The following is a 26331-nucleotide window of genomic DNA, read 5'->3' on the forward strand; positions in this document are numbered from 1 at the left end:
TTGCTATTCAGCAAAACTGATGAATGTAGATTGGTGATTAAATTTTTCAATACTTGGATAATCTTTCTTTTAGATGATGATCAAATTCTTAGAAAATGCAAAAAAGTTTACAGAAATAATGTTCTCTTGAGTAATATTTAAGGACTATTTCAGAAGGGTAAAATTTAGAATGCATAGCTTAAATAGGATAAATGGATAAATAGGAATTAAGTATATCCTTTTACTATAACATTCTTGGAAGAAGTCTTTAATACCTGGCGGCTCACTCTCTGAACTTGTTATACGTGCTCTTGATGTAGGCACTTTTAAATCTATAATCTCCCAAAGGACTAACCTAACTAGATTAAATTCTTATTTCTCCTTATTTTCTCTTATTTGCTAAATAATGGAAAAATATTTCTTTGTTTAGATATAGATGCTCTTGTAGGAGGAGAAGTTGGAGGCCTGGAGTTTGGCAAGTTACCATTTGGTGCCTGTGAAGATCCTATTAGGTGAAATTTTCAATTCATTTGAATTATGGGACTTTACTTTTTAAATTATATTGATACTGATTTTACTGTGCTTTATAATACTGTAGTCTCCTGGAATGAATATAGTACTGGAAACAGACCTACACCTAGCAATCTATTTTTTTCTCTGTAACTTAAGAAATAAAAGAGGCTTTAAAATAATACAAAAATATATATAATACCATTTATTGATTATTCCTTATAGAAGTGATTCTTGGTCTACTTTTTTGGGAAACACTTTAAATATATTGAAAAGCACAGAGAATGTCATATAAACTTTCGTGTATCCGTCACCCAGAATTAACAGTCGTTTATCTTTTTCCTGACCACTTTTTCAAAATGTACAAATTAGGACTTCAGTAGGAGACACAAGGGTGACCTCTTAGGTTAGCCGGTTGCTTTTTTAGAAGAGCTGCTGAACTTTAACAAAAAGCTGTTTCACAAGAAAATGTAGGGGTTGGAAAATTTAATCACTGATAGCAAAATATTTGGAAAATATAAACAGTGCTGATTTAGAAACTATCTCATTTGTTTATTTAAACTATTTGGCTAATTAAAAAATACATACACATGCATATATACATTCTTAATACCCTCACATAGAGGTAGAAATAATAACACTTAAAATCACTTGAGAGAAGGGGCTGGCCTGATGGTATAGTGGTTAAGTTTGTGCACTCTGCTTCAACGGCCTGGGGTTTGCAGGTTCAGATCCTGGGCGTGGACCTATGCACTGCTTATCAAGCCATGCTGTGGCAGGCATCCCACATATAAAATGGAGGAAGATGGGCACAGATGTTAGCCCAGGGCCAATCTTCCTCAGCAAAAAGGGGAGGATTGGCAACAGATGTTAGCTCAGGGCTAATCTGTCTCACCAAAAAAAAAAAAAAAAATCACTTGAGAGAAGATAAGTGAGTATCTTTTGTAATTGATATTTATTTATTATATGTGCCAGACACTATACTAAATGAGGAAGATACAGAAGTGAATAAAACAGCAGTTTCTGCCTTCTTGGCATTTACAGTCTAATTGAAGGAAATAGACGAAATAATCACCTAAATAAACATAGAATTACAAGTTGTGGGATAATTTGAAGGAAAAGTACAAGATGTAATGACAGTAAAATGAGGAACTAGTTTAGGTTGGGATGCCATCAGGAAAGTGTTCTCAAAGGAAGTGATATATATATATTATTTATTTATTTATTTATTTATTTTTTCCCCCCAAAGCCCCAGTAGATAGTTGTATGTCATAGTTGCACATCCTTCTAGTTGCTGTATGTGGCACGCGGCCTCAGCATGGCCGGAGAAGCGGTGCATCGGTGCGTGCCCGGGACCCGAACCCGGGCCGCCAGCAGCGGAGCGCGCGCACCCAACTGCTAAGCCATGGAGCCGGCCCTCAAAGGAAGTGATATTAAACTGAGTCTCAATTAAGGGAGGACTTAGCCAGGCAAAGAGTGAGAGAATGACCATTCCAAGTGGAAAGAAGAGCCTGTGCAAAGGGCCTTGATAAAGGAGAGTTTGGCGAATTTACTGGAAGAAATAGAAGGTGGCTAGAATGTAGTGAGCAAGGGGTAAATGGTATAGGCTGGTTTACTGATAAATTTCTGGCCCTCCAAATGGTTCATTCATTTGGATTTTGCTTAGAGAAATTTTTAGAGGGAAAGAATAAAATTGACATGGTAGGAGAAATTTGAAAGAATTAGTTACTAAATATTTCTTCCTAATTTTAAATCATGGTGAGGAGTCAGCAGAGAAAGAAATGTTTGAAGAAGAATGCAAAAATAAGTTGGGGGTAAAATGGTGCATCTTGTAGATCATTTAAATTGAATGGTGATTAGCAAATGTTGTGGCACTATGCTTTTGAAAAGGAATCTTTGATAGTGGATGAGGAAATGAAGAGATTTTTTTCAGTGTCCTCTCTCCTTGTCAAAGGAATTGTTCTATAGTTAGACGGAGAGGAGAGGACATAGTCATAAAAAGCTTAGAAACTGAATCTGAGGTTAATACCTAAAATTATTTGGGAGCTTATAATTTTAAACCTCTAATCATCCATGTTCTCTAATATCACATACTGTTTTATGGTCATTTTTTAATCTTAAAAATTAGTTTTATCATGAAAGTAATAAATTCATGCTCAGTAGAGAAAATTTAGAAAACCTGTAAAAAGAGGCAAAAATCATATGTTTACTAGCCAGGTTTTTTAGTTGCAAACTGTAGTAGTCAACTCTGATTAATTTCAAGCCAATAATCAATTTATTGGAAAGATACTTAGGTAACTCAAGGGTTTAATTGGGACCAGTATAGGACCTGGCTTGGAAAATAGGCTCGAGCCAAGAGTGGCTCGTTGTCCATTTCATACCCATGGTTATATTGCATTGTTGTGGAGTCTTGGCCCTGCTATCGCAGTGAATTCTAGACTGTACTTGTAGATTAAGAGTCTCAAACTGGAGTTGCCAATTAGTTGAGCACCACCAAAGATCAGAGAAGTAACTGGCCCTTTTGGTTTCTGTCCTCTCCAAATATAAGTGGGTTCAGAATTTAGACAGGAAAAAAATGCACCAAATTCATAATCCCTCTACTCATAGGTGATCACTGATGACAGCTTGGTATATGTGCTTCCAGCCATTTTCCTGTGCAAGAATTTCATATATGTATGTACATGTTTATTGTATGAATGGGCAACAGGGGTCCTCAAGACCACCCTCAGGTTCAGGATTTGCTGGGAGGACTCAGAGGACTCAGCCTATAGTTGTACTTGTGGCTATGATTTATTACAGTGAAAGGATACAGTGCAAAAATCAGCAAAGGGAAAAGGCACATAGGGTGAGGTCCAGAGCAAACCAGGGACAAGCTGCTTCTCTCAATGTAGTCACACAGGATACACTCAATTCTCCTTGCAATGAATTGTGACAACTTGTGTGAAAGGCTGTCTACCAGAGAGGCTCATTAGAGGCTCAGCGCTTGGGGATTTTATCAGGGGCTGGTCATGTAGTCACCGTCTGCCTAGCATGTACCAGAAGGAAAGCAAGTGTTCAGCATAAATCATAACTGTTTGCATAAGTCGTTTAGGCTCAGTGAGCCACTCTTATCAGGGAATGGTAGGAGCCGCCTGAAATGCAAGTTCCCAGATGCCAAGCCAAGGACCAACCTTGCAAGTAGTCATTTCTAAGTATCAGGCCTGCTATGTTAACTCTTTTTTGCAAAGTATATTTGTATATTTTATAAATGTATGTCATCCTCTACGTTTTTTGTGGCTTGCTTTATTTTATAATTTTACATGAATACTTTTTTTTTGTGAGGAAGATCAGCCCTGAGCTAACATCCATGCCAATCCTCCTCTTTTTTGCTGAGGAAGACTCGCCCTGGGCTAGCATCTGTGCCCATCTTCCTCCACTCTATGTGGGACGCCGCCACAGCATGGCCTGACAAGCGGTGCTTCGGTGCACGTCTGGGGTCTGAACCTGGGCCACCAGTGGCAGAGCACGTGCACTTAACCGCTACGCCACGGGGCCAGCCCCCTACATGAAAACTTTTTGAAATTTAATATTCATCTATAATAAGAGGTCAGCAAACTATGACCTGTGGATCAAATCTGGCCAGTAGCCTGTTTTTGTATAGGCTATAAGCTAAGAATGCTTTTTCTGTTTTTAAGGGTTTTAAAAGAAAAAAACAAGAATATAACAGAGACTACAGGGCCCACAAAACCTAAAATATTTACTCTCTGGTCCTTTGTAGAAAAATTTGCCAACCTTTGATCTATAACGTGATTTTTTTCAAAATTGAGATATAATTCATGTACCAAAAAATTTACCATTTACAAGTACACAATTCAGTGGTTTTTAGTATTTACAGAGTTGTGCAACCATCATCACGATCTAATTCCAGAGCACTTTCATCACTCCAAAAAGAAAGCCCTCACCTCTTAGCTGTCATCCTCCCCAATCTCCCCAGGGCCTCTAGCTCTAGGCAAATACTAATCTACTTTCTGTCTCTATGGATTTGCCTATTCTGGACATTTCATTTAAATTGCATTATATAATATGTGGCCTTTTATGTCTGTCTTCTTTCATTTAGCATAATGTTTTTGAGGTTCATCCATATTGTAGCGTGAATCAGTACTTCATTGCTTTTTATGGCTGTATAATGTGGCATTGAATGGATATTACCACATTTTATTTATCCATTCATCAGCTGGTAGACCTTTGGGTTATTTACACTTTTTGGCTATTATGTATAGCATGTTTTTTTTTTTTTTTTTTTTTTTTTTTTTTTTTTTTTTGGTGAGGAAGATCAGTACTGAGCTAATATCTGCCAATCCTCCTCTTTTTTTGCTGAAGAAGACTGGCCCTGGGCTAACGTCCGTGCCCATCTTCCTTCATTTTATACGGGACGCTGTCACAGCATGGCTTGCCAAGCGGTGCGTTGGTGCACGCCCGGGATCTGAACCGGCCAACCCCGGGCCGCCGCAGCAGAGCGCATGTGCTTAACCGCCTGCGCCACCGGGCAGCCCCTATAGCATGGTTTTTTAATGTGTGCAAGACATTAACTTCATATGGATGTGCTACCATTTGCTAAACCACTTGTTTCCAGTTTTATTGTATTATAAATAACAACTTTTAACACACTTGTATGTATATCTCTGGTTATTTACTTAGGATACATTTCTAGAAGTAGAATTGCTGAGACAGAGGATATATATACAGTATTGAAGCTTTTGGATATATTTTATGTTTCGTTTATTTTAGTGAACTCCATTTAGCAACTACATGGCCTCATCTGACTGAAGGTATCATTGTGGATAATGATGTTTATTCGTAAGTATGTTAAGAATAGTACATTGAGATTCAAACATTTCAGTAGAATAAATTAACTGCCATGTCGTTGGCAATTTTCCTTTTTCTTTATATTGGTTTCTGATAAGGGTTAATTTTTCTATTTTTAAAGATCACTTTTTAGACTGATTAACATGTATTAGAGATGTGTTTTAAGCTGCTTACTTTGGGGACGTGATCCTTAGTTCAGGGATAATGAACAATCTGAATCTTACTTGGTTTTAGCAAAGATGTCTCTAAGCAGTTTGGGATTCAGGTTCAACAATTCTGTTGAACTTTTCTGAGCTGGTTAAAAGCATTTTATAAAGTGCTTTGAAGTGATGATGGTCATCAGAATATATGGAAATAATATTTGATCCTTAAGTGTCATAAGTAACAAAACATCCGTGTCTCATACTCCTGTGCAATGGAAACAACTTGAAAATTACAGCAAGCTTTGTCTAGGAAGAATGTGGAGAAAGAGGAATGCAATTTTAGTACCTTCTCATGCTTTGATGCAGAACAGTAAGAAATAGAACACTTTTTTTTTCCATAATTAAAATAGATGTATTTGCTGATGGTGAAAGTAACATGAGCTTTCTTAATCAGATAATTTAGATGGGTGTAAAGAAGAAAGTAAAGATTACCTACAATCTCATTACTTAAAAAATAGCCAGTTAGCATTTTGGGATGTATCCTTTTTTTTTTTTTCCATTGAGGTATAATTGACATATAACATTATATTAGTTTCAGGTGTACAATGAAATGATGTGATATTTGTATGGGGGTGTATCTTTTTAAAGTTTAAATTTATTAATTTGCTTTATTCATTTAATGTATTATTTTACATTTTTTATGCAAATAAATGTAGATCTATATTGTCATTTTTAAAATAGCTGCATAGTATTCCATTAAGTGAATGCACGGTAATCTAATTAGAAAAATAGAGCACTTTTGATCTTGTGCAAATTTTTGTAGTTTCTTTTTTTTATTAATATGATATGTGTACTTGTTTCTCGTTCCTTTTTTATTACTCCTAAAATGTAATTCTCTCATTAGGTTATCATTGCCTGTTCAGAATCATTTTTATATGTGTTTTTTGATTATGGTTTTTTCTTTTGTGCTTTTTTGTGTAAGAACTTTGATTTCTTAAGATTTATTTTTTTAAAAGTTATCCAGATGGCTTTATGCATCTGAATAACAGTAAGTTTAAGTGAGGCAAAATGGATTGCTTGTCCTTGTATATAATGTTTTCATTAGACTGCATTTTGATAAATTCATGAGTCTTGCAGATTGTTGTAATTAGGATCTTATGTTTATCCTTTTGCATTTTAGTGATTTGGATCCTCTTCAGGCTCCCCATTGGTCTGTTAGAGTTCGAAAAGCTGATAATCCTCAGTGTTTGCTAGGTAAGATATATGATGTTCCATTCCTGAACGACCACCAGTCTACCTATATTGCAGATCAGGAACACTGAATGCATTGTTTATACTTTATTTCATCTATCAAAAAAGTATTTTTTATTTTTATCTTTTTACATTTGTGACCTCCTTGGTTAACACCATTAAAAAAATCTTTGCCAACAGCAGTAAATCCTTCTATTTATTCTTGAATAGTACTCACAGGATTTCTTTCTCGTGTTTTAATTTTAACCAGTCTACACCTCAGAATTCTCTGATATTTTCTCATAATCTGAGTTTTATTCTTTTAATGCTTTTATCACTCCCTTTTTTTTCCTCCCGTGGCATAGTGTGCATCTTCCATTCTAGTTAGTGGAGGCCTTTTTCCCTTTTGTCATCCCTATGGACCTGTGGTATATGATGGGAAGAGCACTGATTTTAACAATCTTATTGGATCCCTTCTGTAGAGTTGTACCACATCTACAAACTTATTTTCTGATAGAGGAAAAGAGATGTAAATAATCTTGTACACCTCATAGGGTTATTTGAAGAATCAAGTGAAATAACATAAATAGAAATACTTTGAAAAATATCAATTGCTATTCAGATAGTATTATTGTATCCCACTTTTGTAAATATATCTCTTTCATGAAGTCTTCCAAACCCATCTCCTCAGTGTGCCTTTCCATCTTTTTCCTCTCTTATATTTAGTACATGTGAAAATATTTTCTCCATTTCTGTGTTCATCTATGCCACCTTCACTTCATATAACCTAATATATACTGTTCAACTGATGGAGTTACTAAATATTGATGACAGTGGACTGGCCGGGTGGCGCAAGCAGTTAAGTGCACACGCTCTGCTGCAGCGGCCCGGGGTTCGCCGGTTCGGATCCCGGGCACGCACCAACGCACCACTTGTCAAGCTATGCTGTGCCGGCGTCCCATATAAAGTAGAGGAAGAGGGGCATGGATGTTAGCCCAGGGCCGGTCTTCCTCAGCAAAAAACGAGGAGGATTGGCAGATGTTAGCTCAGGGCCGATCTTCCTCACAAAAAAAAATATATATATTGGTGACAGTAGTGATGCATTTCCCTAAAGCATTATTTTCTTGGGCTATTTATCATTCATCATATGCCATTTATGCTAACTATATAATAGTGAATATAAAGATGTATAAGCTAAAATTCCTGCCGTCAGTGAATTTGTCTTGGGGTGTTAAGGAGACAAGTAGAGGTTTGATATCAGGAGTTTTAGAACTGAATAGACCTTGTTTCAAATCCTAGATCCACCAGTTTGAGCAAGTTTCATAATCTCTTCAAGTTTTAGTAAAATAGAGATAACAATAGTACATACTTCATAGGGTTATTGAGAAGATCAAGTAAGATTATGTGTGTATGTGTAAAACATTTAACACAGTGCCTGTCTTATAGTAAATGCTCAATAAATAGTTTCTCTTGTTTAATCATTGAATTATTAAATTTATTTACTAAATTGTTTCCTAGTTCCTTGTTATTCCTCTTCAGCTGACTTCTGTGATAATTGCAGGACCTTAGAATTAAAAGTATTCTTATTTTAAGTTATTGTTCCATGATCTCACCCTACCTCTTTGACTTTATATGTTTATATGACTAGACTATAGGATTATATAGTCATATATAATAAACTATAGTCATATAGTTTACGTGACTAGGTTATAGGATTTTCCTTCTTTCTGAAGAAGTCCAGAAAATGTTCTAGGTTTATTCAGAACTAGTTGGTGAATTTGAAACTTAGATGTACTTGGTATATTATATTGTCTGATAATTTTAGTACTGATGGTTCTTATTAAGCTTTAATTTCTTTGTGCACATATCTCATTGCAGCTCTTTAGACAATATCAGATCTTTTTCCCCTTTCTTATAATAATGACACAAAGAGTACCATTAATATGCAGCTGAAGCTGAAATAACTGCATCATATATGATTTCTTAATTCTCTAGAGACATATCTTTAGAATTTCTTTTTAATTTCTATTTTTTTAATGGATTCAGAATTGTAGTAGGGTGGCAGTTAGGGGAAAAAGACCACTGCATACATATAGTAATATTCTTGTTACTCATACAACTTAATGAGAATAGCTATTATTTGTCTTATTCAGGCACATAGGAAGTGCTTAATATTATTAGGTGCAATTATTTTTCCATTTATTCTAGAGGGAATTCTAAGGAAAACTTTTTTACTATCCTGGGACATGGAGAGAAAGGAAAAGCAAGCCTACCTTTGAAATAAGATTAATTTTTGTCTTGGGTGGAAAAACTGAATAGCTTCTTTTTCTACTTCATCTTAGTTAATAGCTTCTGAGAAAAGACACGTACTTTAATTTGTAGGGCTGATTTCTTTTAGTTGTCAAAAATGAGTAACATTTTTTCTATGTAGGTGATTTTGTCACTGAATTTTTTAAAATTTGCCGTCGAAAGGAGTCAACTGATGAGATTCTTGGACGATCTACATTTGAGGAAGAAGGGAGAGGTGACGTACTGTTTTTTGTTTGATTATTTTCAAATGTCTAACGCTTTTTCTTTGGCACATTTTCCAGCAACTTTCCATCTATTTTCTCATTCGAATTAAGTTAGAGAAGCAAGTTTTGATGGACTAGACAGCTACCATTTCTCTCCAGGCTATACCCAAAGCTTTAAAACATTAAGTGCATTTAATAAATTCTTTCCACCAAAATTGTAAGACACTTTGAAAAGCAGGATTTTAGAGGTTTACTTTTGAAGACCCCTGGGGAGAAATAATTTGTTACACCTTTGTCAATCATGCATGCATATAAAGCTGACGTGTATTAAAATTCTATAATTCTGAGACCTTGTAACACTAGTGAAAGAGTGACTGAAATATTCTGTACAATCATCAGTTTATTCATCACTTTAAGCTGCTAAGGCTGGGGATATAATGTGTATTTGTTTCTATTCTTTTTATAGAAATTGCTGATATAAGTCATGCTTTGTCAAAGTTGACAGAGCCAGCACCAGTTCCAATTCATAAATTATCAGTTTCAAATATGGTACACACTGCAAAGAAGAAAATACGGAAACACAGAGGTGTAGAAGAATCACCACTGAATAATGATGTCCTCAATACTATTCTCTTGGTAACTAAATGTAGTGTCTTTATATGTCTGTATGCATACTTATTTATTCATTATATATTCAGTCTCTTCTTTGTGGCAGGCACTGGATTGGTAATATAAAATGAGTAAAACAAAGTCTCCACATTCAGAGAGTTCCCGCCTGTGTAGTGGGAAGAAGGAAAGTAAACAACAATTATAATACTATGTTGCATGTAAGAAGTGAGAACACAGGGGATGTATCTGTCTGGGCAGTGGGAATCAGAGAAGGCTTCATCAAGAGGGACACTTGAGCTGCATCTTGAAGTGAAGAAAGCTTTGGAAGCAGAGGAATAGCAGAGGCCTGAGCATGTTGAACAGTTTGGTATATTGTAGGGTACTTCCCAGGGAGTAGCCAGGGATGAGGCTAGAGAGGTAGCAGGTAACCTGCCATGCTGAAACACTGGAGTTTATCTTGCAGTTTAATACCATTTTAAGCGGGAGGCTGACATCAGAATTGTATTTTTGAAAACTTTATTTCACAACAGTCCAGAGAAAGCTTTATAGTGAGTAGTCGAAAGGGCTAGGGTGTCTCCTAGTTACACCGTGGTAGAAGAGGCCCGGCCTGGGAGCCACACACACCAGGGTTTAATCCTGATTTACTATATGACTTTGGACAAGCCATTTAACTTTAGTTTCCTCATCTATAAATGAGGCTAACAAAACCTTAGGAAATTGTCTGGATGAAAGGAACTTCTGTTACACTGCCTGGAAGTAATAGGCCTTTGATAAATAATAGCTATTCTTACTGGAATAATAGCTATTCTTACTGGAATTGTAGCTGTAATCGTATTTCTGGCAGTTTATTCATTAAGACCATCTTGGGAAAAACCTTCAAGAGTAGTGCAATGAAAAGAATACTGGACTTGGAAACTTGGTGTTAATCCTATCCCTGCTATTAATCTGAACAAGACTCTTAACCAGATTTTCAGCTTATATATCTGTAAGACAGTGGCAGTGATATTTAGCCCACACAATGGTATGAGAATAGGATGTTGTTTGTAAATGTGCCTAGTAGTAGGGGTTGGCACATAGTAGTTCATCTATTTTTAAAATTTGTTGAGGATGTTCTGTAATATGTGCAAAGTATGCATAGTAAAAGGAATTACAAGTCAGGAGTACTACAAAACACTTGGGAGGAACAGTTTGATAAAAGGACTAAGAATAAATTTCTGTAGAGAAGACCCCTTCTTAAGAAAGTATACTTAGAGGGCCGGCCCCATGGCTTAGCAGTTAAGTGCATGCACTCCGCTACTGGTGGCCCGGGTTCGGATCCCGGGCACACGCTGATGCACCGCTTGTCTGGCCACGCTGAGGCCGCGTCCCACATACAGCAACTAAAAGGATGTGCAGCTATGACGTACAACTATCTACTGGGGCTTTGGGGGCCGGGGGGAAAAAGGAGGAGGATTGGCAATAGATGTTAACTCAGAGCCGGTCTTCCTCAGCAAAAAGAGGAGGATTAGCATGGATGTTAGCTCAGAGCCGGTCTTCCTCAGCAAAAAGAGGAGGATTAGCATGGACGTTAGCTCAGGGCTGATCTTCCTCTCACACACACACACACACACACACAAAAAAAAAGATAGTATACTTAGAGATTTTATTCCAATTGTATGGCTTGGTTGTCATATGCACTGAACTTTTTTTTTTTTTTTTTTTTTTTTACCACTTTTACATACACACAAACAGAAACCGTGTGGAAAAGGTACACCGGTCATTACAGGTTTAGACTGCTTCCTGCTTTCTGGGATATCTCATAAAATAAAGTTATGCGTCTTAAATATCATACTTTTGGCATTTCATATATGAAAACCTGTGGATAATATAACTCTACAGAGTCTCAGATTATTTGCGTGTTCTAAAGTTTTTTTTTTATAGTTTTGTCTTTTTAGTAATATTAATACTTTTTAAAAATTTAAGGATCTTGGATGAACCTGAAATCATAGTGAAGAGATTTTGGTTTTGTATTCTGTTTAGTTCATAGAACCACATGTTTACATTTAAGAAAAATGTCTGATTTCTAAAATTGACTAGTCACTGAAACGCTGTACTTTCAAAGAAAAATAGAAAACCTTTGAGATAGTGTATAATCAACTGGCCAGTACAATAAGAATATTCCTGTTGGTTTAAGAGCAAAACCATTAAAAAGTCAAATCAACAAAAATCAAAAATTACAAAGTAGGAAATTTGGTCAAAAATGTGGTTATTTTCTTTCTTCTCGCTAAGTTTTTATTCCCTGATGCTGCTTCTGAGAAACCATTAGATGGAACTTCTTCAACAGACAACAATAATCCTCCATCAGAGAGTGAAGAATATGTAAGTTGATTTGGAGTTCAATATTAAAATATTTAAAATGCATTGAATTTCTAGAGGTTTGCTATAATTCTAGTTTAGTAGCATAAGGATCTTTTCATTTTAAAATCACCGAAGGAAAACTTGAAAGGAGATCATGGCTTCCACTTAGGTAATGACCTGCTATGAAACATTGCCATAGATACATATCTTGAGTAGCAAGAACTTTTCTGGAAACAGATGAAATAATAAATACTGAAATGAAAAAAATAACATTTTAAATATTTAAATATAACATTTTAAATCCTACAACTGTGCCTGGTTATAGGATTTCTCTCATTTTAGACTTTTCATGAAATCATCAGATTTATGTTTTGCAACAGATTCTTTTATATTTCAAAACTAGACAGTGAGTGGAAAACTAATGAAGTAAAATGTGTAAAATAAAGTAAAATTTTCATATTTTCCTTACCCAAGTCTTTGATAAATTGAGAAATGAGAGTTTAAATGACAGGTGTAGAGATACATCAAACTGTTAACAGTAGTTATCGTTAGGAAGTAGATTTCATGAAGTGAGGAGGAAAAGCAGAGGCTTTACATTTTCAGTTTATACAGTTCTGATTTTATTTTATGTTTTTGGTTTTGACAAGTGTGTCAAACACACAAAAGTGTACTCATTTATAATTAAAAGATTTTTAAAACATCACGTGAAATTTTTAGTATATCTTGAAGATTCCACAGAAGAAACTGAAAGCTGTAACTTCAGCCTCACTAAAACTAGAGCCTCACTTTTTTGATCCTTGTAGAAATCTTGAAAACGTGGGGAACTGCTGAAGAACAATTTAGGCAGTAATGTATTAGACATTTGATGAAAGCTAATTTGAGTAGGATGGGTTAATTTTAGTATTAAAATCTCTCCCCACACAGTTTTTGATTAATACATGTAAATATGTTACGTTTTGCTTTGTTTCTATTTTGTTAAATTTAGAATCTCTACAATCAGTTCAAATCTGCACCATCTGATAGTTTAACATACAAATTGGCTTTGTGTCTTTGTATGATCAATTTCTACCACGGAGGATTGAAAGGAGTGGCACATCTCTGGCAGGAATTTGTTCTTGAAATGCGTTTCAGATGGGAAAACAACTTTCTGATTCCAGGGTAATAATTTCAATTTCCAGTTGTATAGATAGGATTTTTGTTTGTTAGCAGAATTTGACTTTTGACCCATTAATTCTCTCCTTCTAGGAGATCTGCCCTAGGAAAGCGGTAAGAAACTTTGGACACAATTAATGTTCAGAGGTGTTCAGTGCAGCAAATTTATAATAGGGAAAAAAAAAGGTGAAACAACCTAAGTATCAAACATAAAAGAATGGTTAAATAAATCATGATATATCTCTACAATGCAAAGTTATGGATCCATTACAAGGGTTTTTTCTAAGAATCTCTAATAACATAGAAAATGATCATAATATTTATAGTAAAGTAGAGCATATTATTGTATATACAGAGTGCTTTCAATTGTGCTATGTATATGTGTGGAAAAATAATTGGAAATAAATACAGCTGAATATTAACAGTAGTTTTCCCACATATGAAATTATATTTTTAATTTATTCTTTATATGTTTGTGTATTTTCTGAATCTTCTGTAGTGAACATATATTTTTATAGTTGGAGGGAAAACATCTTTAGAATTCACAAGTTCAAATATTAAACATTACCTGTAATCTTTTGGTATAATTTATATTGACACTTCACTTAAATAGAAGAATTCAGTTAGCATATATGTTGATAGTGCATAGGTTACTGCTCATCTACCCATGCTAAGGGAGGAGTATCGTGATATGAGTAATATAAAATGGTGATTGATCCAAAAATGTTTACACTATGTTATTTGCCAGTCTCCACTTAACTGGATTATCTCTTGGCTGATTACTGGGAAGCTAGTGGTGTAGAACTAGAGGCAGTCTAGGCTCCCTAAGCAAAAGAGAGATGGAGGTCGATGGTTTTTATATAGAGAATCCACTATAATAATTGAGAACTGAATACATAGTCTAATCTGTTTTGTATGGTGAGAAATATTTTATGCCAGCTACTTCCTGGGGTGGATTTAGAGATTTTTTTGCATTTTAAGTTTTTGTTAGCTTGAGAGCTATCACTAGTTTGCTATTATGCTTTGAAATATTTATTATATTTGCTGTTGGTGATTTGTGGACTAGATGGGTAAAATAAATTTTGATCTTTTAATCTTATTTGCTCCATCCTTCTCAGTTACCTTACCTCTAGAAATCTAGTTTTGATTTCTTATCAATATGGCTGAAATTTATGGTAGTATAAAAAATATGCATATCTGAAGCAATTTTACTAAAACTAAGCTTTCTTTTCCCACTACTTTATTTGATAGATTAGCAAGTGGACCTCCAGATCTAAGATGTTGTTTACTGCATCAGAAACTACAGGTAAAGATTTCCCAATGACAGTATATAACTGTCTTGATTCAATTGGAGCTTATTCTTATACTAAATGTAATAATGGGTTATAGGCTATTCTCATTGTGCTGCTGTAGGTTTCTTATAGTCACTGTCATTCACAAGAAGGTCCAGGGATGGGGTGGAGAATGAAAGTTAAATATTCAAGCAGTGGACAGATTGTTATTTTACTGTAACTAATTCAAATGTAAATGTTATTTTTGTTTTCTTAAGATGTTAAATTGTTGTATTGAAAGAAAGAAGGCACGTGATGAGGGGAGAAAGACAAGTACTTCAGATAATGTAACTAATACATATCCAGGGGATGCTGGAAGAGCTGGAGACCAGCTGGGGCCAGATAATCTAAAAGGTACGGAAAAGGAAAAGGGAGAGGTGGGAAAATCTTGGGATTCTTGGAGTGACAGCGAAGAAGAATTTTTTGAATGCCTAAGTGATACTGAAGAACTTAAGGGAAATGGACAAGAGAGTGGCAAGAAAGGAGGACCTAAGGAGATGGCAAATTTAAAGCCAGAAGGACGACTCTGTCAGCATGGGAAACTTACACTGCTACATAATGGAGAACCTCTCTACATTCCAGTAACCCAGGTAGGATATGGACTGGCTCTTTTAGTTTTTGTTATTTTGTTGTTTATATAACTTTATCCTAGTAGGAGATGATTGCTTTGGGTAGGGGCAATTGTTTAAGCAGTCTGTGTTCAAAGATCTAAGATTTGAAATCTAAAGAAACTATTGGGGCTTTTAGATCTACCATTTCTGAAATTGAGAAATGTTTTGAAGTGTAAGTAGACAGTAGCTCATCATGTATAAGGTGATCTGTTATTTCTTAAACTGAGTGGTGAGTACTTAGGTGTTTAAAAAAACAAAACCCAAAAATATGGAGGGGAAAGAATAACAGTAAACATTCTTCAATTATATGATTAGTTTTTATCTGTTCAAAAATGTAGTTTGAAGCCATTTTACACTATTAGGAAGTAGAACAGCAACAACTCAACACCTAAGGAAGAGCAGTCGGTTTTGTGGGGTTGTTTTATATAAGTAATATGTGAATACATTTTGTTATGAAAAACTCAGATCTAGAAAAAGTGAAAGCCACCACCTACTAGTTCAACTCTCATCCCTGTAAGTAGCCACTATTATTGGTTGGGTTATAATAATAATCTTGTATCTCTTTTTATGCATTGATGTACTTATATGTGTGTGCATATGATACATAGTTCTGTGGATTTTTTGTTTTTAAACGTATGCACTGGTGTGCAACTTTTTGTTTAACCTAATATGTCTTGAAGATATTTCCATGTCGTTACATGTAGATTTACTTCATTTCTTTTTAATTGCTGTGTGATGTTACACATCATGGAAGAGCCATAATTTATTTAACCATTCTCCTCTTAAGGCAAAATACATGTTATTTGCAAGTTTTTGCTATTACGGTGCCTTAATAGTTTGTAGTTTTTCATATATTGTGTGTTCACATATGAGTGTTTCTCTATGGAAAAAAATGAGAAATGAGATTGGTAAACTGATATACAAGTTACAAAATTTCTCTTCAAAGAGGCTGAACCTATTTTACACTCCGTCAATGGTGAATATGGGAGTAAGGGAATACTGTTCTCTCCCCAACTTTCCTTTCTCACTTTCTGCCTTCTGTAGGTATGTATTGAGTGCCTAATATATGCCAACCACTGTTCTAGACCTTGGGAATTTAGTAGGAAACTGGACAGTAAGATTCTTGTACTCATGGTACTTATATTCATAGTTTATTTAATTTTTTGGAAACAACTGACAAGTCATAAATTTTTGCCAATATAATGGGTAAAAGTATTATCTCAGGGTTTTAGATTGTATTTCCTTGATTTTTGATGAACCTAACCATCTTTTAATATTTAACGGCCATCCTTTCCTGTGAATTACCTACCGTTTTTCTTTTAAGTTGCTGTCCTATTCTTTTTGATTTATATGAGTCCTTCATATTTTAGATATAAATGTCTTATATTTATTATATGTTTTAGCCATTTAAAAAATGTGTATTTATTTACTGAGTTATAAAGTAATACATAAAGTGCACAAATCTTAAGTGTATAGCTTGGTGAGTTTTTTTGTATTTAAAAACCTATGTAACAACCACCCAGATCAAGATATAGAAAATTCCCATCCTCCTAGAAGAGTACTGATCAATAGAACTTTCTGTGAAGATGGAAATGTGCATTTTCTATCTCTGCTGTCCAGTATTGTAACCATTATCCATATGTGGCTATTGAGTGCTTGAAATGTGGCTAATGCAACTGAGGAACTGAGTTTTTTATTTTGTTTAATTAATTAATTAATTTATTTATTTTTGTGAGGAAGATCAGCTCTGAGCTAACATCTATTGCCAATCCTCCTCCTTTTTTTCCCCCAAAGCCCCAGTAGATAGTTGTATGTCATAGTTGCACATCCTTCTAGTTGCTGTATGTGGGACGCGGCCTCAGCATGACCGGAGAAGCAGTGCGTCAGTGCACGCCCGGGATCCGAACCCGGGCCGCCAGTAGCGGAGCGTGCGTGCTTAACCGCTGAGCCACGGGGCCGGCCCTGTTTAATTTATTTAAATTTATATAGCCAGGTGCATTGGATAGCATAGCCCAGTACTCTCCTCCAGGTAACTCTTATCTTGCATCACCATAGGTTGTTTTTGTCAGTTTTTGAACCTCATAAATGAAATCATACTTTACTTACTCTTTTGTATATAAATGGAGTCATACATTTTAGACTCTTTTGAGCTTTTTTTATTTAACTACCATCTGTGAGATTGATTCATGTTGTTGCATGTATGAGTACTTGTACGTGTGTTTTATTACTTTGTAGTATTCTCTAATATGAATATGCCACAATTTCCTTATCCATTCACCTGTTGATGGAATTTGAGTTGTTTATAGTTTGAGCTATCATAAATAAATGAACGTTCTCGTAAGTGTCTTTTGGTGAACATAGGCACTAATTTTCTTTTGGATATATTCCTGAGTAGAATTGTTGGGCCATATGGTAGAAATATGTTTTAGCTTTAGTAGATATTGCTAAACAGCCTCTCAAAGTGGTTGAACTAATTTACATTCCCTCCAACAATACATAATAATTGTTGTTTATTCCACATTATCTCCAGCATTTGATGTGTCAGGGGTCCCCAGCACAACTCCTAGGTTTGATGATTTGCTAGGAAGACTCAACAGGACTCAGCACATGGTTATGCTCATGGCTATAGTTTATTACAGCAAAAGGGTATAAAGGAAAATCAGCAAAAGGAAATGGCATGTGGGACGAAGTTTGAAGGATATCAAGCACAGGCTTCCAAGAGTCCCCTCCCAGTGTAGTCACACAGGATGCACTTAATTTCTCCAGCAACGAATTATGATCACACATGAGAAGTGTCTATCAGGGAAACGTTAGAGGCTCAGTGCTCAGGGTTGTTTTGGGGGGCTGGTTACATAGGCACTCTCTGCCTCACACGTACGAAAATTCCAGACTCCCAGAAGGAAAGCATGTGTTCAGCATAAACCATGTTGTTTACACAAATAGTTGAGGCACAGTGAGCCATTTTTATCAGTTCTGAGTATGGTGAGGACCCTGCCAAAATCCAAGTTCCCAGTTGCAAGCCAAGGGCCAACTTTGCAAACAGGCCTTTTTAAGGATAACAGTGTGAGGCTTACTATGTTAACTCTTCTCTGCACTCGTGATAATTTCTGTCATTTTAATTTTTGCCTTTCTGATGGGTATGTAGTAGTATCTCATGTTTTTACATTTCCCTGATGAATAATGATACTGAACACATTTTTCTATATTTATTGCGTATTTGGATATCTTCTTGGTGAAGTGCCTATTCAAGGCCTTTGCCAATTTTTTTAAAGCTAGTTCTTTTTTTTTCTTACTGCTTTATAGGAATTCTTCATATATTCTGGATATGAGTCCTTAGTAGGATATGTGAATTACCAATAAATTCTCCTAGTCTGGTGCCTGATCACTTTCTTAATGATGCCTCCTGTTGAACAGGCATTTTTAATTTTAATAAACTCAGATCTACCAATGTTTTTCTTATGTGGATAGTACTTTTGTCTCCCGTTTAAGAAATGTTTACCTATCCCAAGGTCCTGGAGATATTCTCCTTATGTTTTCTTCAGGAAGCTTTATTGTTTTACCTATTACATTTATGTGTGTGATCCACCTCAAATTGACTGTGTTTGGTATGAGGAATAGGTTAAGATTCTCTTTTTTTCTGTAAGGATACAATTGTTCCAACACCATTATTGAAAAGACCTGCCTTTTCCCACAGAATGGCAGTGACATCTTTGTTGTAAATCATGTGACTATATGTGTGTTGGTCTATTTCTGGACTCCTTATTCTGTCCACTAGTCTCTATGTCTATCCTTGTGCCAGTAATGTACTGTCTTTGTCACTGTAGCTTTATAATAAATCTTTCTGTCTTGTAGTGTAAGTCTTCTAACTTTGTTCTTCAAGATTGTCTTGGCTGTCCTTTGCATTTTTACCAGGTGCCTGTAATTTACAAGACTAGGTTTTTTTGTTTGACAGGCCTTATGCTATTTCCTTCATTATATTCTTTTAAAAGTAAATTACATTTTAGATATTTCATCACTACATTTTAGTATTAGAACAGAATATTCTAATGCTAGAAACCAAGTGTATATTTTTTTCTAATCTTGTTATGAAGCATGCAGTTGGTATTGAGGTCTTGTGGTAGAGACCTAGATTTTGGGGTCTGTAGCACAACTAGATTTATATCCTGGCACCACCACTTATTAACAGTATTGCTAGTCAAGCTTTGTTTCCTTTCTGAGCCTTGTTTTTCTCTCTAAAAAAATAATAGGTTAGTTTGCATTTTCTACAATTTTATGTAAATTTAATGTAAGTACAGTATGTTTTTTTGTGTAGGAATTCTTTCAGCATAATTATTTTGAAATTCATGCATATTGTGTATATCAATAATTCATTCATTTTCATCGCTTAGTAGTGTCCCTTGCATAGAGAAACCACAGTTTGTTTTCATTTTTTGATGGACATTCCAAAAACGGGCATAAGGAAACTTTTGCGGGTAATGGATATATTCATTATCTTGATTGTGGTGATTGTTTCATGAGTATATAGTTATCATATATACCCTTTAAATTATTTTATGTCGATTATACTTCGAAAAAGCTGTTAAAAAAGTTTTCATATAATCAATGATTGACAAGAAGAAAAAAATGAAAGTATTTCTGTCTTGTTCTAACATATGTCCAGTTTTAAAACCCTCCTCATTTATTTGTTTAATAAACAAATATTAAATACTTTAAAAGCCAATAACAGTTTGTATTACTCTGGGTAGTTCAGGATTAAATCACATATCATATTTGAAAGTATTTGGCATGTAAATGTTCAGCAAAGGTTAATTTTTTATGTTCTTTATCTTTCCAAGTTTTAACTAATAGTACTCCCTGTTTTTGATGAGCTGGTTGCATGTGTTGCTTTGGTTTGCTTGTTAATAAAGAGTCCAAGGAAGTTGTTCTGGAAGCTCAAGCTTTTTCTTCAAAAGGCTATTTCCCCCTCATTTATTTCAGATGTTTCAGTTTCCACATTCAACTTTATAATCTAAATATGGAATAAGTTCAAGTTATTTTTCTTTCAATGTGCATCCTATGTAGTTAGAAATTAATTTTTATATCTTACTTTTAGGTAAATCAGGGCAAATTTTTAGTCCCTTTTACTATTTTACTTTAAAATTAATCTTATTTACATTATATATGTACTTACGTAAAATGGTTGGAATTCAAAATGATCCCAGTTGAAACCAACATAATTGCAAACTTCAGAAGTTAGCTTAAAATATGTCATTAATCAATTGCCTACTTCACTAAAAAAATAATAATAAGACTTGAATATAAGTCATTGCTTCAAAAGAATTCAAACACACTCCCATCTGTCTTCCTTTCATGTAGACTCAGGTCAACTTAAAATTTATGGCTACGAAAAGCTTAAAGACTTTACCCTATATTCTAGAGCCAGGGCTAGAAGAGAATTCTGTGGAGAATCTGTTGGAGTCCTTAGCTAGTGGACTGGAACCAAACTAGTATTTCTCAAAGTCAGCATCAGACAGATGTCCTAGACTCCCTCTTCAGTTTGCCATTTGGTAGTCTTATCTCTTGATAATCTTGGGCAAGGCACTTTATCTCTGCATTTCAGTTTCATCACTTGTAAAATGCCCTGACCACCTCTCAGTGATCACATGAGATTATGTATATGAGAAAGCTTATTCAGAATATTCAGAATATTCATATTCAGAAGTGGTATATATGAAAATGTGTGGTCCTTCTGCTGTTGCTGCTTGTATTCCTCTTGATCATGTTCTTCACTTACAGTTGCCTGATATTTCCATGTGGGAGTGGTAGTCAGTATCCTTTCAACATGTCCTTCCTTCTTTCCCATCCTGTGATTTCAGGGATATCAGACAATGAAAAGTAGCTCTTTCTTAATAGAAAGAAGGAGTCTGCTCGTGAGTGTACTGCTTCATCGGAGATTCAAATAATTTTTTAATTTGACTGAGGTATTTTGATATCATGGAGAAAGTAGAGTATGAAGCTTATAATACAACCTAAGTATTTTGTCTTTAATTGCTAGCAGTTATTAAGCATGTGCCAGGATTTATTCTTCACAACGAGTTACAGAAAGCTTGAGTGATTGCCTAAGGTCACAGAGCTAGGATTCAAACATAGTCATGTTGTTTTCAGAGCCCAAGCTCTTAACCACACTGTCGTATTGCCTTTCCAATTATTATTCAACCCTGAGTATCAATGTCAGACTCTTTAAAAGTGATGTGTGTTCATTATAGAGAAAAGAAAACAAAAACTCATAATTTCACAATCCAGAGATAATCACTATTAGAGGAGTTCCTTCCCATTTTTCCTATATCAAACCATTTCCCTGTTATTGTACATTCAGATTCTTTCCAATTTTCATACTGCAGTGATATTTCTAGAAATGGACTTATTGGGTCAGGAGGCATAATCATACATGCTTGTCATGTATTGACTGCCAGATTGTTGTCCAGGAAGGGTTATACATTATATTCTCTTTAGCAGTATTTGAAAGTGCTCCATTTAAGGTTGTTTGTTTCAAAAAGGAGGATGACACAAGAAAAAAGTTTTTTTTGTTTGTTTATTCTGTTTGGAATGCCAAAGATTTGCCATATTTCTACTTTATTTCTGACAGATATTTGTGAAAATTATTTATCTTTATGGCAGTGGTTCTCAACTGAGGAGTGATTTTTGTCCCCCAGGGATATTTGGCACTATCTGAAAACATTTTTGATTGTCGTGTGGTTGGAGTAGTGCTGGCATCTAGTAAGGAGAGGTCCAGAAATGCTGCTTAAATATCCTACAATGCACAGGACAGACACCACAACAAAGAATTATCCAGTCTAAAATGTTGGTAGTACTGAGGCTAAGAGACACTTTATATAGTAAGCTACTGAAATCTAGAAGGAATCTATTTATTGAAAAGATGCTGTAAACACTTAGTTCTGCTATGTCTTTTCCTGTTATCTAGAAATAGAAAAGTTCATGTTTTTCTGGCTTTAATAACAAACAGGCAAGCTTTGGTTAGTCTTGGGATTGTTGAGTTTTTCATATTTCAAACATAAAATCTAATAGAATCAATTCTCAGAGAACTTTCTTAGAAAGCCCCTTTGAACAGTTTTAAAATGTTTTCCGTCACTCTCTTAATGATTCTGTAGTTGTTTCTTCCTTAGATTTGCTTTAGCTACTTTTTTATTTGGGGTTACCAGTAAAATATATAATGTCTCTGATTCCCAGAACAAAAAAGCAGCAGCTTCTTGTGGGAGTTAATAGTTAGAATATCTTTGGAACCTAAACTCAATTCCTCCAACATAAAACTTATCTATCTGGGGACTTTTACTTGGGGTTCAATTCATTTGCCTTTATTTTTGTTTTCATATATATCAGTTTTCTTCTCTTATTAGTTATAATAAAAACCTTGTTGTAACTAGTGATGACATACATAAAAATATTTTTAGAACTTCATTTCTATATCTTTAATAGGCAGGAAAATGTTCAGTGCACCCAAATTCCTCTGTGTTTTAGCTGTCAATACTCATCAAGGAAAACATGATAATCTGTGTTGGTGGGACACGCTAAAAGTCATATTTATTCTTATTAATTTGTTATATTTTTATGTAGGTTCCAAAAACCTTGTGAATTTCTCTGAAATCTTTAAAATACATATCTTATGACTGCTAGAGCTGAAATAATTGTTGTCTTTGTTCTATTTTTATAGTTCTGCTTTGTCTAGAAAAGGCTATTCATGAGCTTTGTCCTTTTGTGCTTCACAGGAACCAGCACCCATGACAGAAGATCTGCTAGAAGAGCAGTCGGAGGTTCTAGCTAAATTAGGTACATCAGCAGAAGGGGCTCACCTCCGAGCACGCATGCAGAGTGCCTGTCTGCTCTCAGATATGGAGTCTTTTAAGGTGGGTCGCACTGTCAGAGCTCGGGAGTCTATTTTGGGCTATTCCGAGATGAAGCTATGAAAGTCACTCTCTAAAGTGGTGTGAAGGCCTAAATGTCTTTTTTATTAAATGGTTTGATTTCATCAGTTACAGCAACCTACCTCCATTCCCTAAAGGTCATAGTCCAACTTGCTTCTTAAGTTTAAAAAAATAAAAGAACCATTTTTGAATAGTAGTCGAAAGTTGAGAATTGAATCATTTCTACTTGTGCATTGGGATGTTTTCTTCCTTTGTGTACGTTCAGCCAATTTACTGCAAGGCTTTTAGGAAACCCTTAGGATTTAACATCGGTTGCTTCATTTCAGCAAACCTTTGATTGCCTACTTTGTGACCTGCACTGTGATTAGATAAGAAATACAATGTTCATCCTCCTTTATAGTTTATTGAGGTCATGGGAGGAGATATATAAATAATTATTATGTGATGAATTCTCTTATGAAGGCAAGGTCAAAAAGGTGACCAACTCTACTGAGTGGGTCATGGAACATTTCTCAGAAGGATCGCCATTTAGTATGAGTAGACATTTGCTACCTGGAGAAGGATATTTTAGGCTTAGGTGTAGGCCTATATCTAGAACATAAAGGATTCAGAGAATGGTGACATCTGGCTTTTTAGCTTAAAAACCCAGGGATGAAGAAAGGTCTTTTGTTTTTGAATTACTTATTCTTGAAAGCAGTGGCAAATCCATGTATATAAAAAACAAACAAAAAACCAAGGGGGTAGCCCAGTGGGCCACAGGGCTTCCCTTTCCTACTGCCAGTGTTCTCAACTGTCTCTCTGACCCAGACTTGCCTCCTTAACCTGATGCTGTCTGTGATGGCCTCCATCTCCCCATTGCATAGCCCCTACTGGGTCCTGCTTTTCTGCTATGTAGGCCAGCCTAAGTTGGATTTTGCAACATAAACACCCCATGGAAACCTATGCTACTTTCATCTTCCCTGCCAGCAGATTTAAGTGACAATAAAAGGGAGCCTTTATATTTCCTGCTTATTTCCCCCGTCTTAGCTAAAAGAAAAAAATCTTCAGTAAACCTCTTTAGAGCTGCATGTTTTCCTTAGAGACTAAAAAGATACGGAAAATCCGTGAGTTCTGTTCTACCATGAGACAAAAAAGAGAGATGTGTTGTTTTAAAACAAACAGTTGGTACAGTGGATAAAGAGAAGCCAGTTGACTCTCAGGGCATGTGTTAAATCAAAAAGGTAGAGAAGGGAATTGGCTTAGGGTGTGTGTGTACACAGAAGGAAGTACTAGCCTCTGCAGCAGCTGTTTTTCACCTGACCTCTAGCTGCCTTCATATTCATTTATCCCTGTCCTGCTACAGTGTCTTTGCAGAGGCACGTACAGGAGGAAATTCCAAATTGAAACTGTAAAAGCTTTTCCCCGTAGAAACATTAGTCCCTCATGGTAAGAGTCTATTTAATTCCTTTGACACTGTGCTTCAGCAAAACTGTGGTTCGTTAGGCACTTTTGGACTAACCTGGGCACCTACAAATCTCTTATAACATTGTTTTAGTCAGAAAATAGATTGTATTTCAAATAGCCAATACACATCTGCCCCATTGTGGGAATCAGCTAATATATTTAAGGAAATATGTAGTTACTCTAACATAGATATGGTTGCCTTTCCCTTTTTGTTAGGGAGGACATGGTATTAGGGCCCCTTGGGAGAGTCCCCAGAGCTTTGGATGAATGCTGATATGTGCCTGAGGCACCTATATCTCACAATTCCAGAAGGACAGGGCCTCTTCTCGAGCATGCCCTTGGAGTACATACCTGTAACACTAGAAGGAAGATAAGCTATAACTGAAGTGAGCCTTGACTCTCTCCTGGTAGCTGTATTTTCAGCCTGGCATAGTAAGGACAACCAGAGAAAGTATTCTGGTTTGAACTGTCTTTCTGTAACACGTTCTATAGTACAGGAGTTCAATATTATTTTCTTTTTTAAGTTCGTGCTTTTCACTCAACTTCTGTCTCTTTAGTTTCCTAAGATGTTTTCATGTGGGCGTGGTGTTGCCTGGTTAATATCCAGATCTTTGTATGTGAATCCTGGGTCATGCAGTAATCTTAACCCATTGCAGTTCACAGCAGTTCTTTGTTGCCGTGATGTCATAGCCCTTGGAAATTTATGTTGTTGACTGTCAGTTGAGGACCCTCCCCTGATTCCTCATCCCCTCAGGGGGATTTCCTAAATTGACAAGATTGGTTAAGCTGGTAGCTAGTGAGCTGAGTGAGGAGAAATTGGCAGTTTTACCCTTCACATCTAAGACAGGCCATTCTCATGGTGTTGGTTTTCATTGTGATCTGAGGTTAATTTACTTTAAAAAGAGAAAATGACCTTCTGCTTAGCACCTCTTTGCTTACATCACTTACTGTTTCAGGCAATTAAATATAGTACTCATAGCAGGAAGAATATGTTGTGGTAGAGAATGTAAGCATAATGGTTTATGTTTAATGTGGGTACACACATCCTTTGAGTATGAAGGGGATGATATATATGCCCATCCTTAGTACTCTACTAATATATTACTGGACACTAGCAAAAAAGACCTCCATGCCTTACCACTAACGCTGTGAAGCCTCTACTGTTTTTCCAGGCATGAATGCAGAATTACATAAAGGATCTTGGCATGCATCATTGTTAATTCTATAGAATTATCCACTAAATAAAACTTTAATTAGTTTGGTTTCAGAAGCCTGAAAAACAGTAGTTGGAATTCCAATTCCTTAACAGCACAAAAACAATTTATGTGATGGTAATTTGTTATATAAAGCACAAGAATTTGATGGCTGAACGGAACATTTTTGAGGTTGGCTGATATGTATTGCAGTACCAGTATTGATTTATCAAGGGAAAAAAGAGCAGAACTTTTCCATCATTGTGTTACTATTCTGATCGTGTTGTGTATTATTTAATTTACTTGACTTGAGCTTATTTGATACTTTTCTAAGTATTGAGTAGTTATTATACTATAATTTTAAACTAACTTATGTAACTTATAATCTGTTTAAGAGAATTATTTTCACTTTCTATCAAATTTTTATTTCTGAATTCATCAAACAAAAATGTTTTCTTTTTCTGTAAAATGGAGACAGCAAAAATAAAATGTTATTGGTACTTTAACATATGACCT

At 35.4% G+C, this 26331-nt stretch overlaps 1 protein-coding gene across 1 annotated transcript in view; it reads left to right on the forward strand.

Annotated features, from left to right (window-relative positions):
- Window positions 1-26331, forward strand: part of RAB3GAP1 (RAB3 GTPase activating protein catalytic subunit 1) — a 109865-nt gene that overhangs the window by 61591 nt on the left and 21943 nt on the right. Inside the window, exons 9-18 of the mRNA XM_058548869.1 lie at window positions 410-491; window positions 5257-5325; window positions 6658-6731; window positions 9139-9231; window positions 9687-9856; window positions 12098-12187; window positions 13152-13324; window positions 14570-14624; window positions 14868-15239; window positions 23024-23161. Of these exons, the coding sequence (XP_058404852.1) occupies window positions 410-491; window positions 5257-5325; window positions 6658-6731; window positions 9139-9231; window positions 9687-9856; window positions 12098-12187; window positions 13152-13324; window positions 14570-14624; window positions 14868-15239; window positions 23024-23161 (1316 nt within the window). The remainder of the gene's footprint in view (window positions 1-409; window positions 492-5256; window positions 5326-6657; window positions 6732-9138; window positions 9232-9686; window positions 9857-12097; window positions 12188-13151; window positions 13325-14569; window positions 14625-14867; window positions 15240-23023; window positions 23162-26331) is intronic.

The sequence above is a fragment of the Diceros bicornis genome, chromosome 10 (assembly GCF_020826845.1).
Source record: "Diceros bicornis minor isolate mBicDic1 chromosome 10, mDicBic1.mat.cur, whole genome shotgun sequence".
In the NCBI taxonomy this organism is placed as follows: domain Eukaryota; kingdom Metazoa; phylum Chordata; class Mammalia; order Perissodactyla; family Rhinocerotidae; genus Diceros; species Diceros bicornis.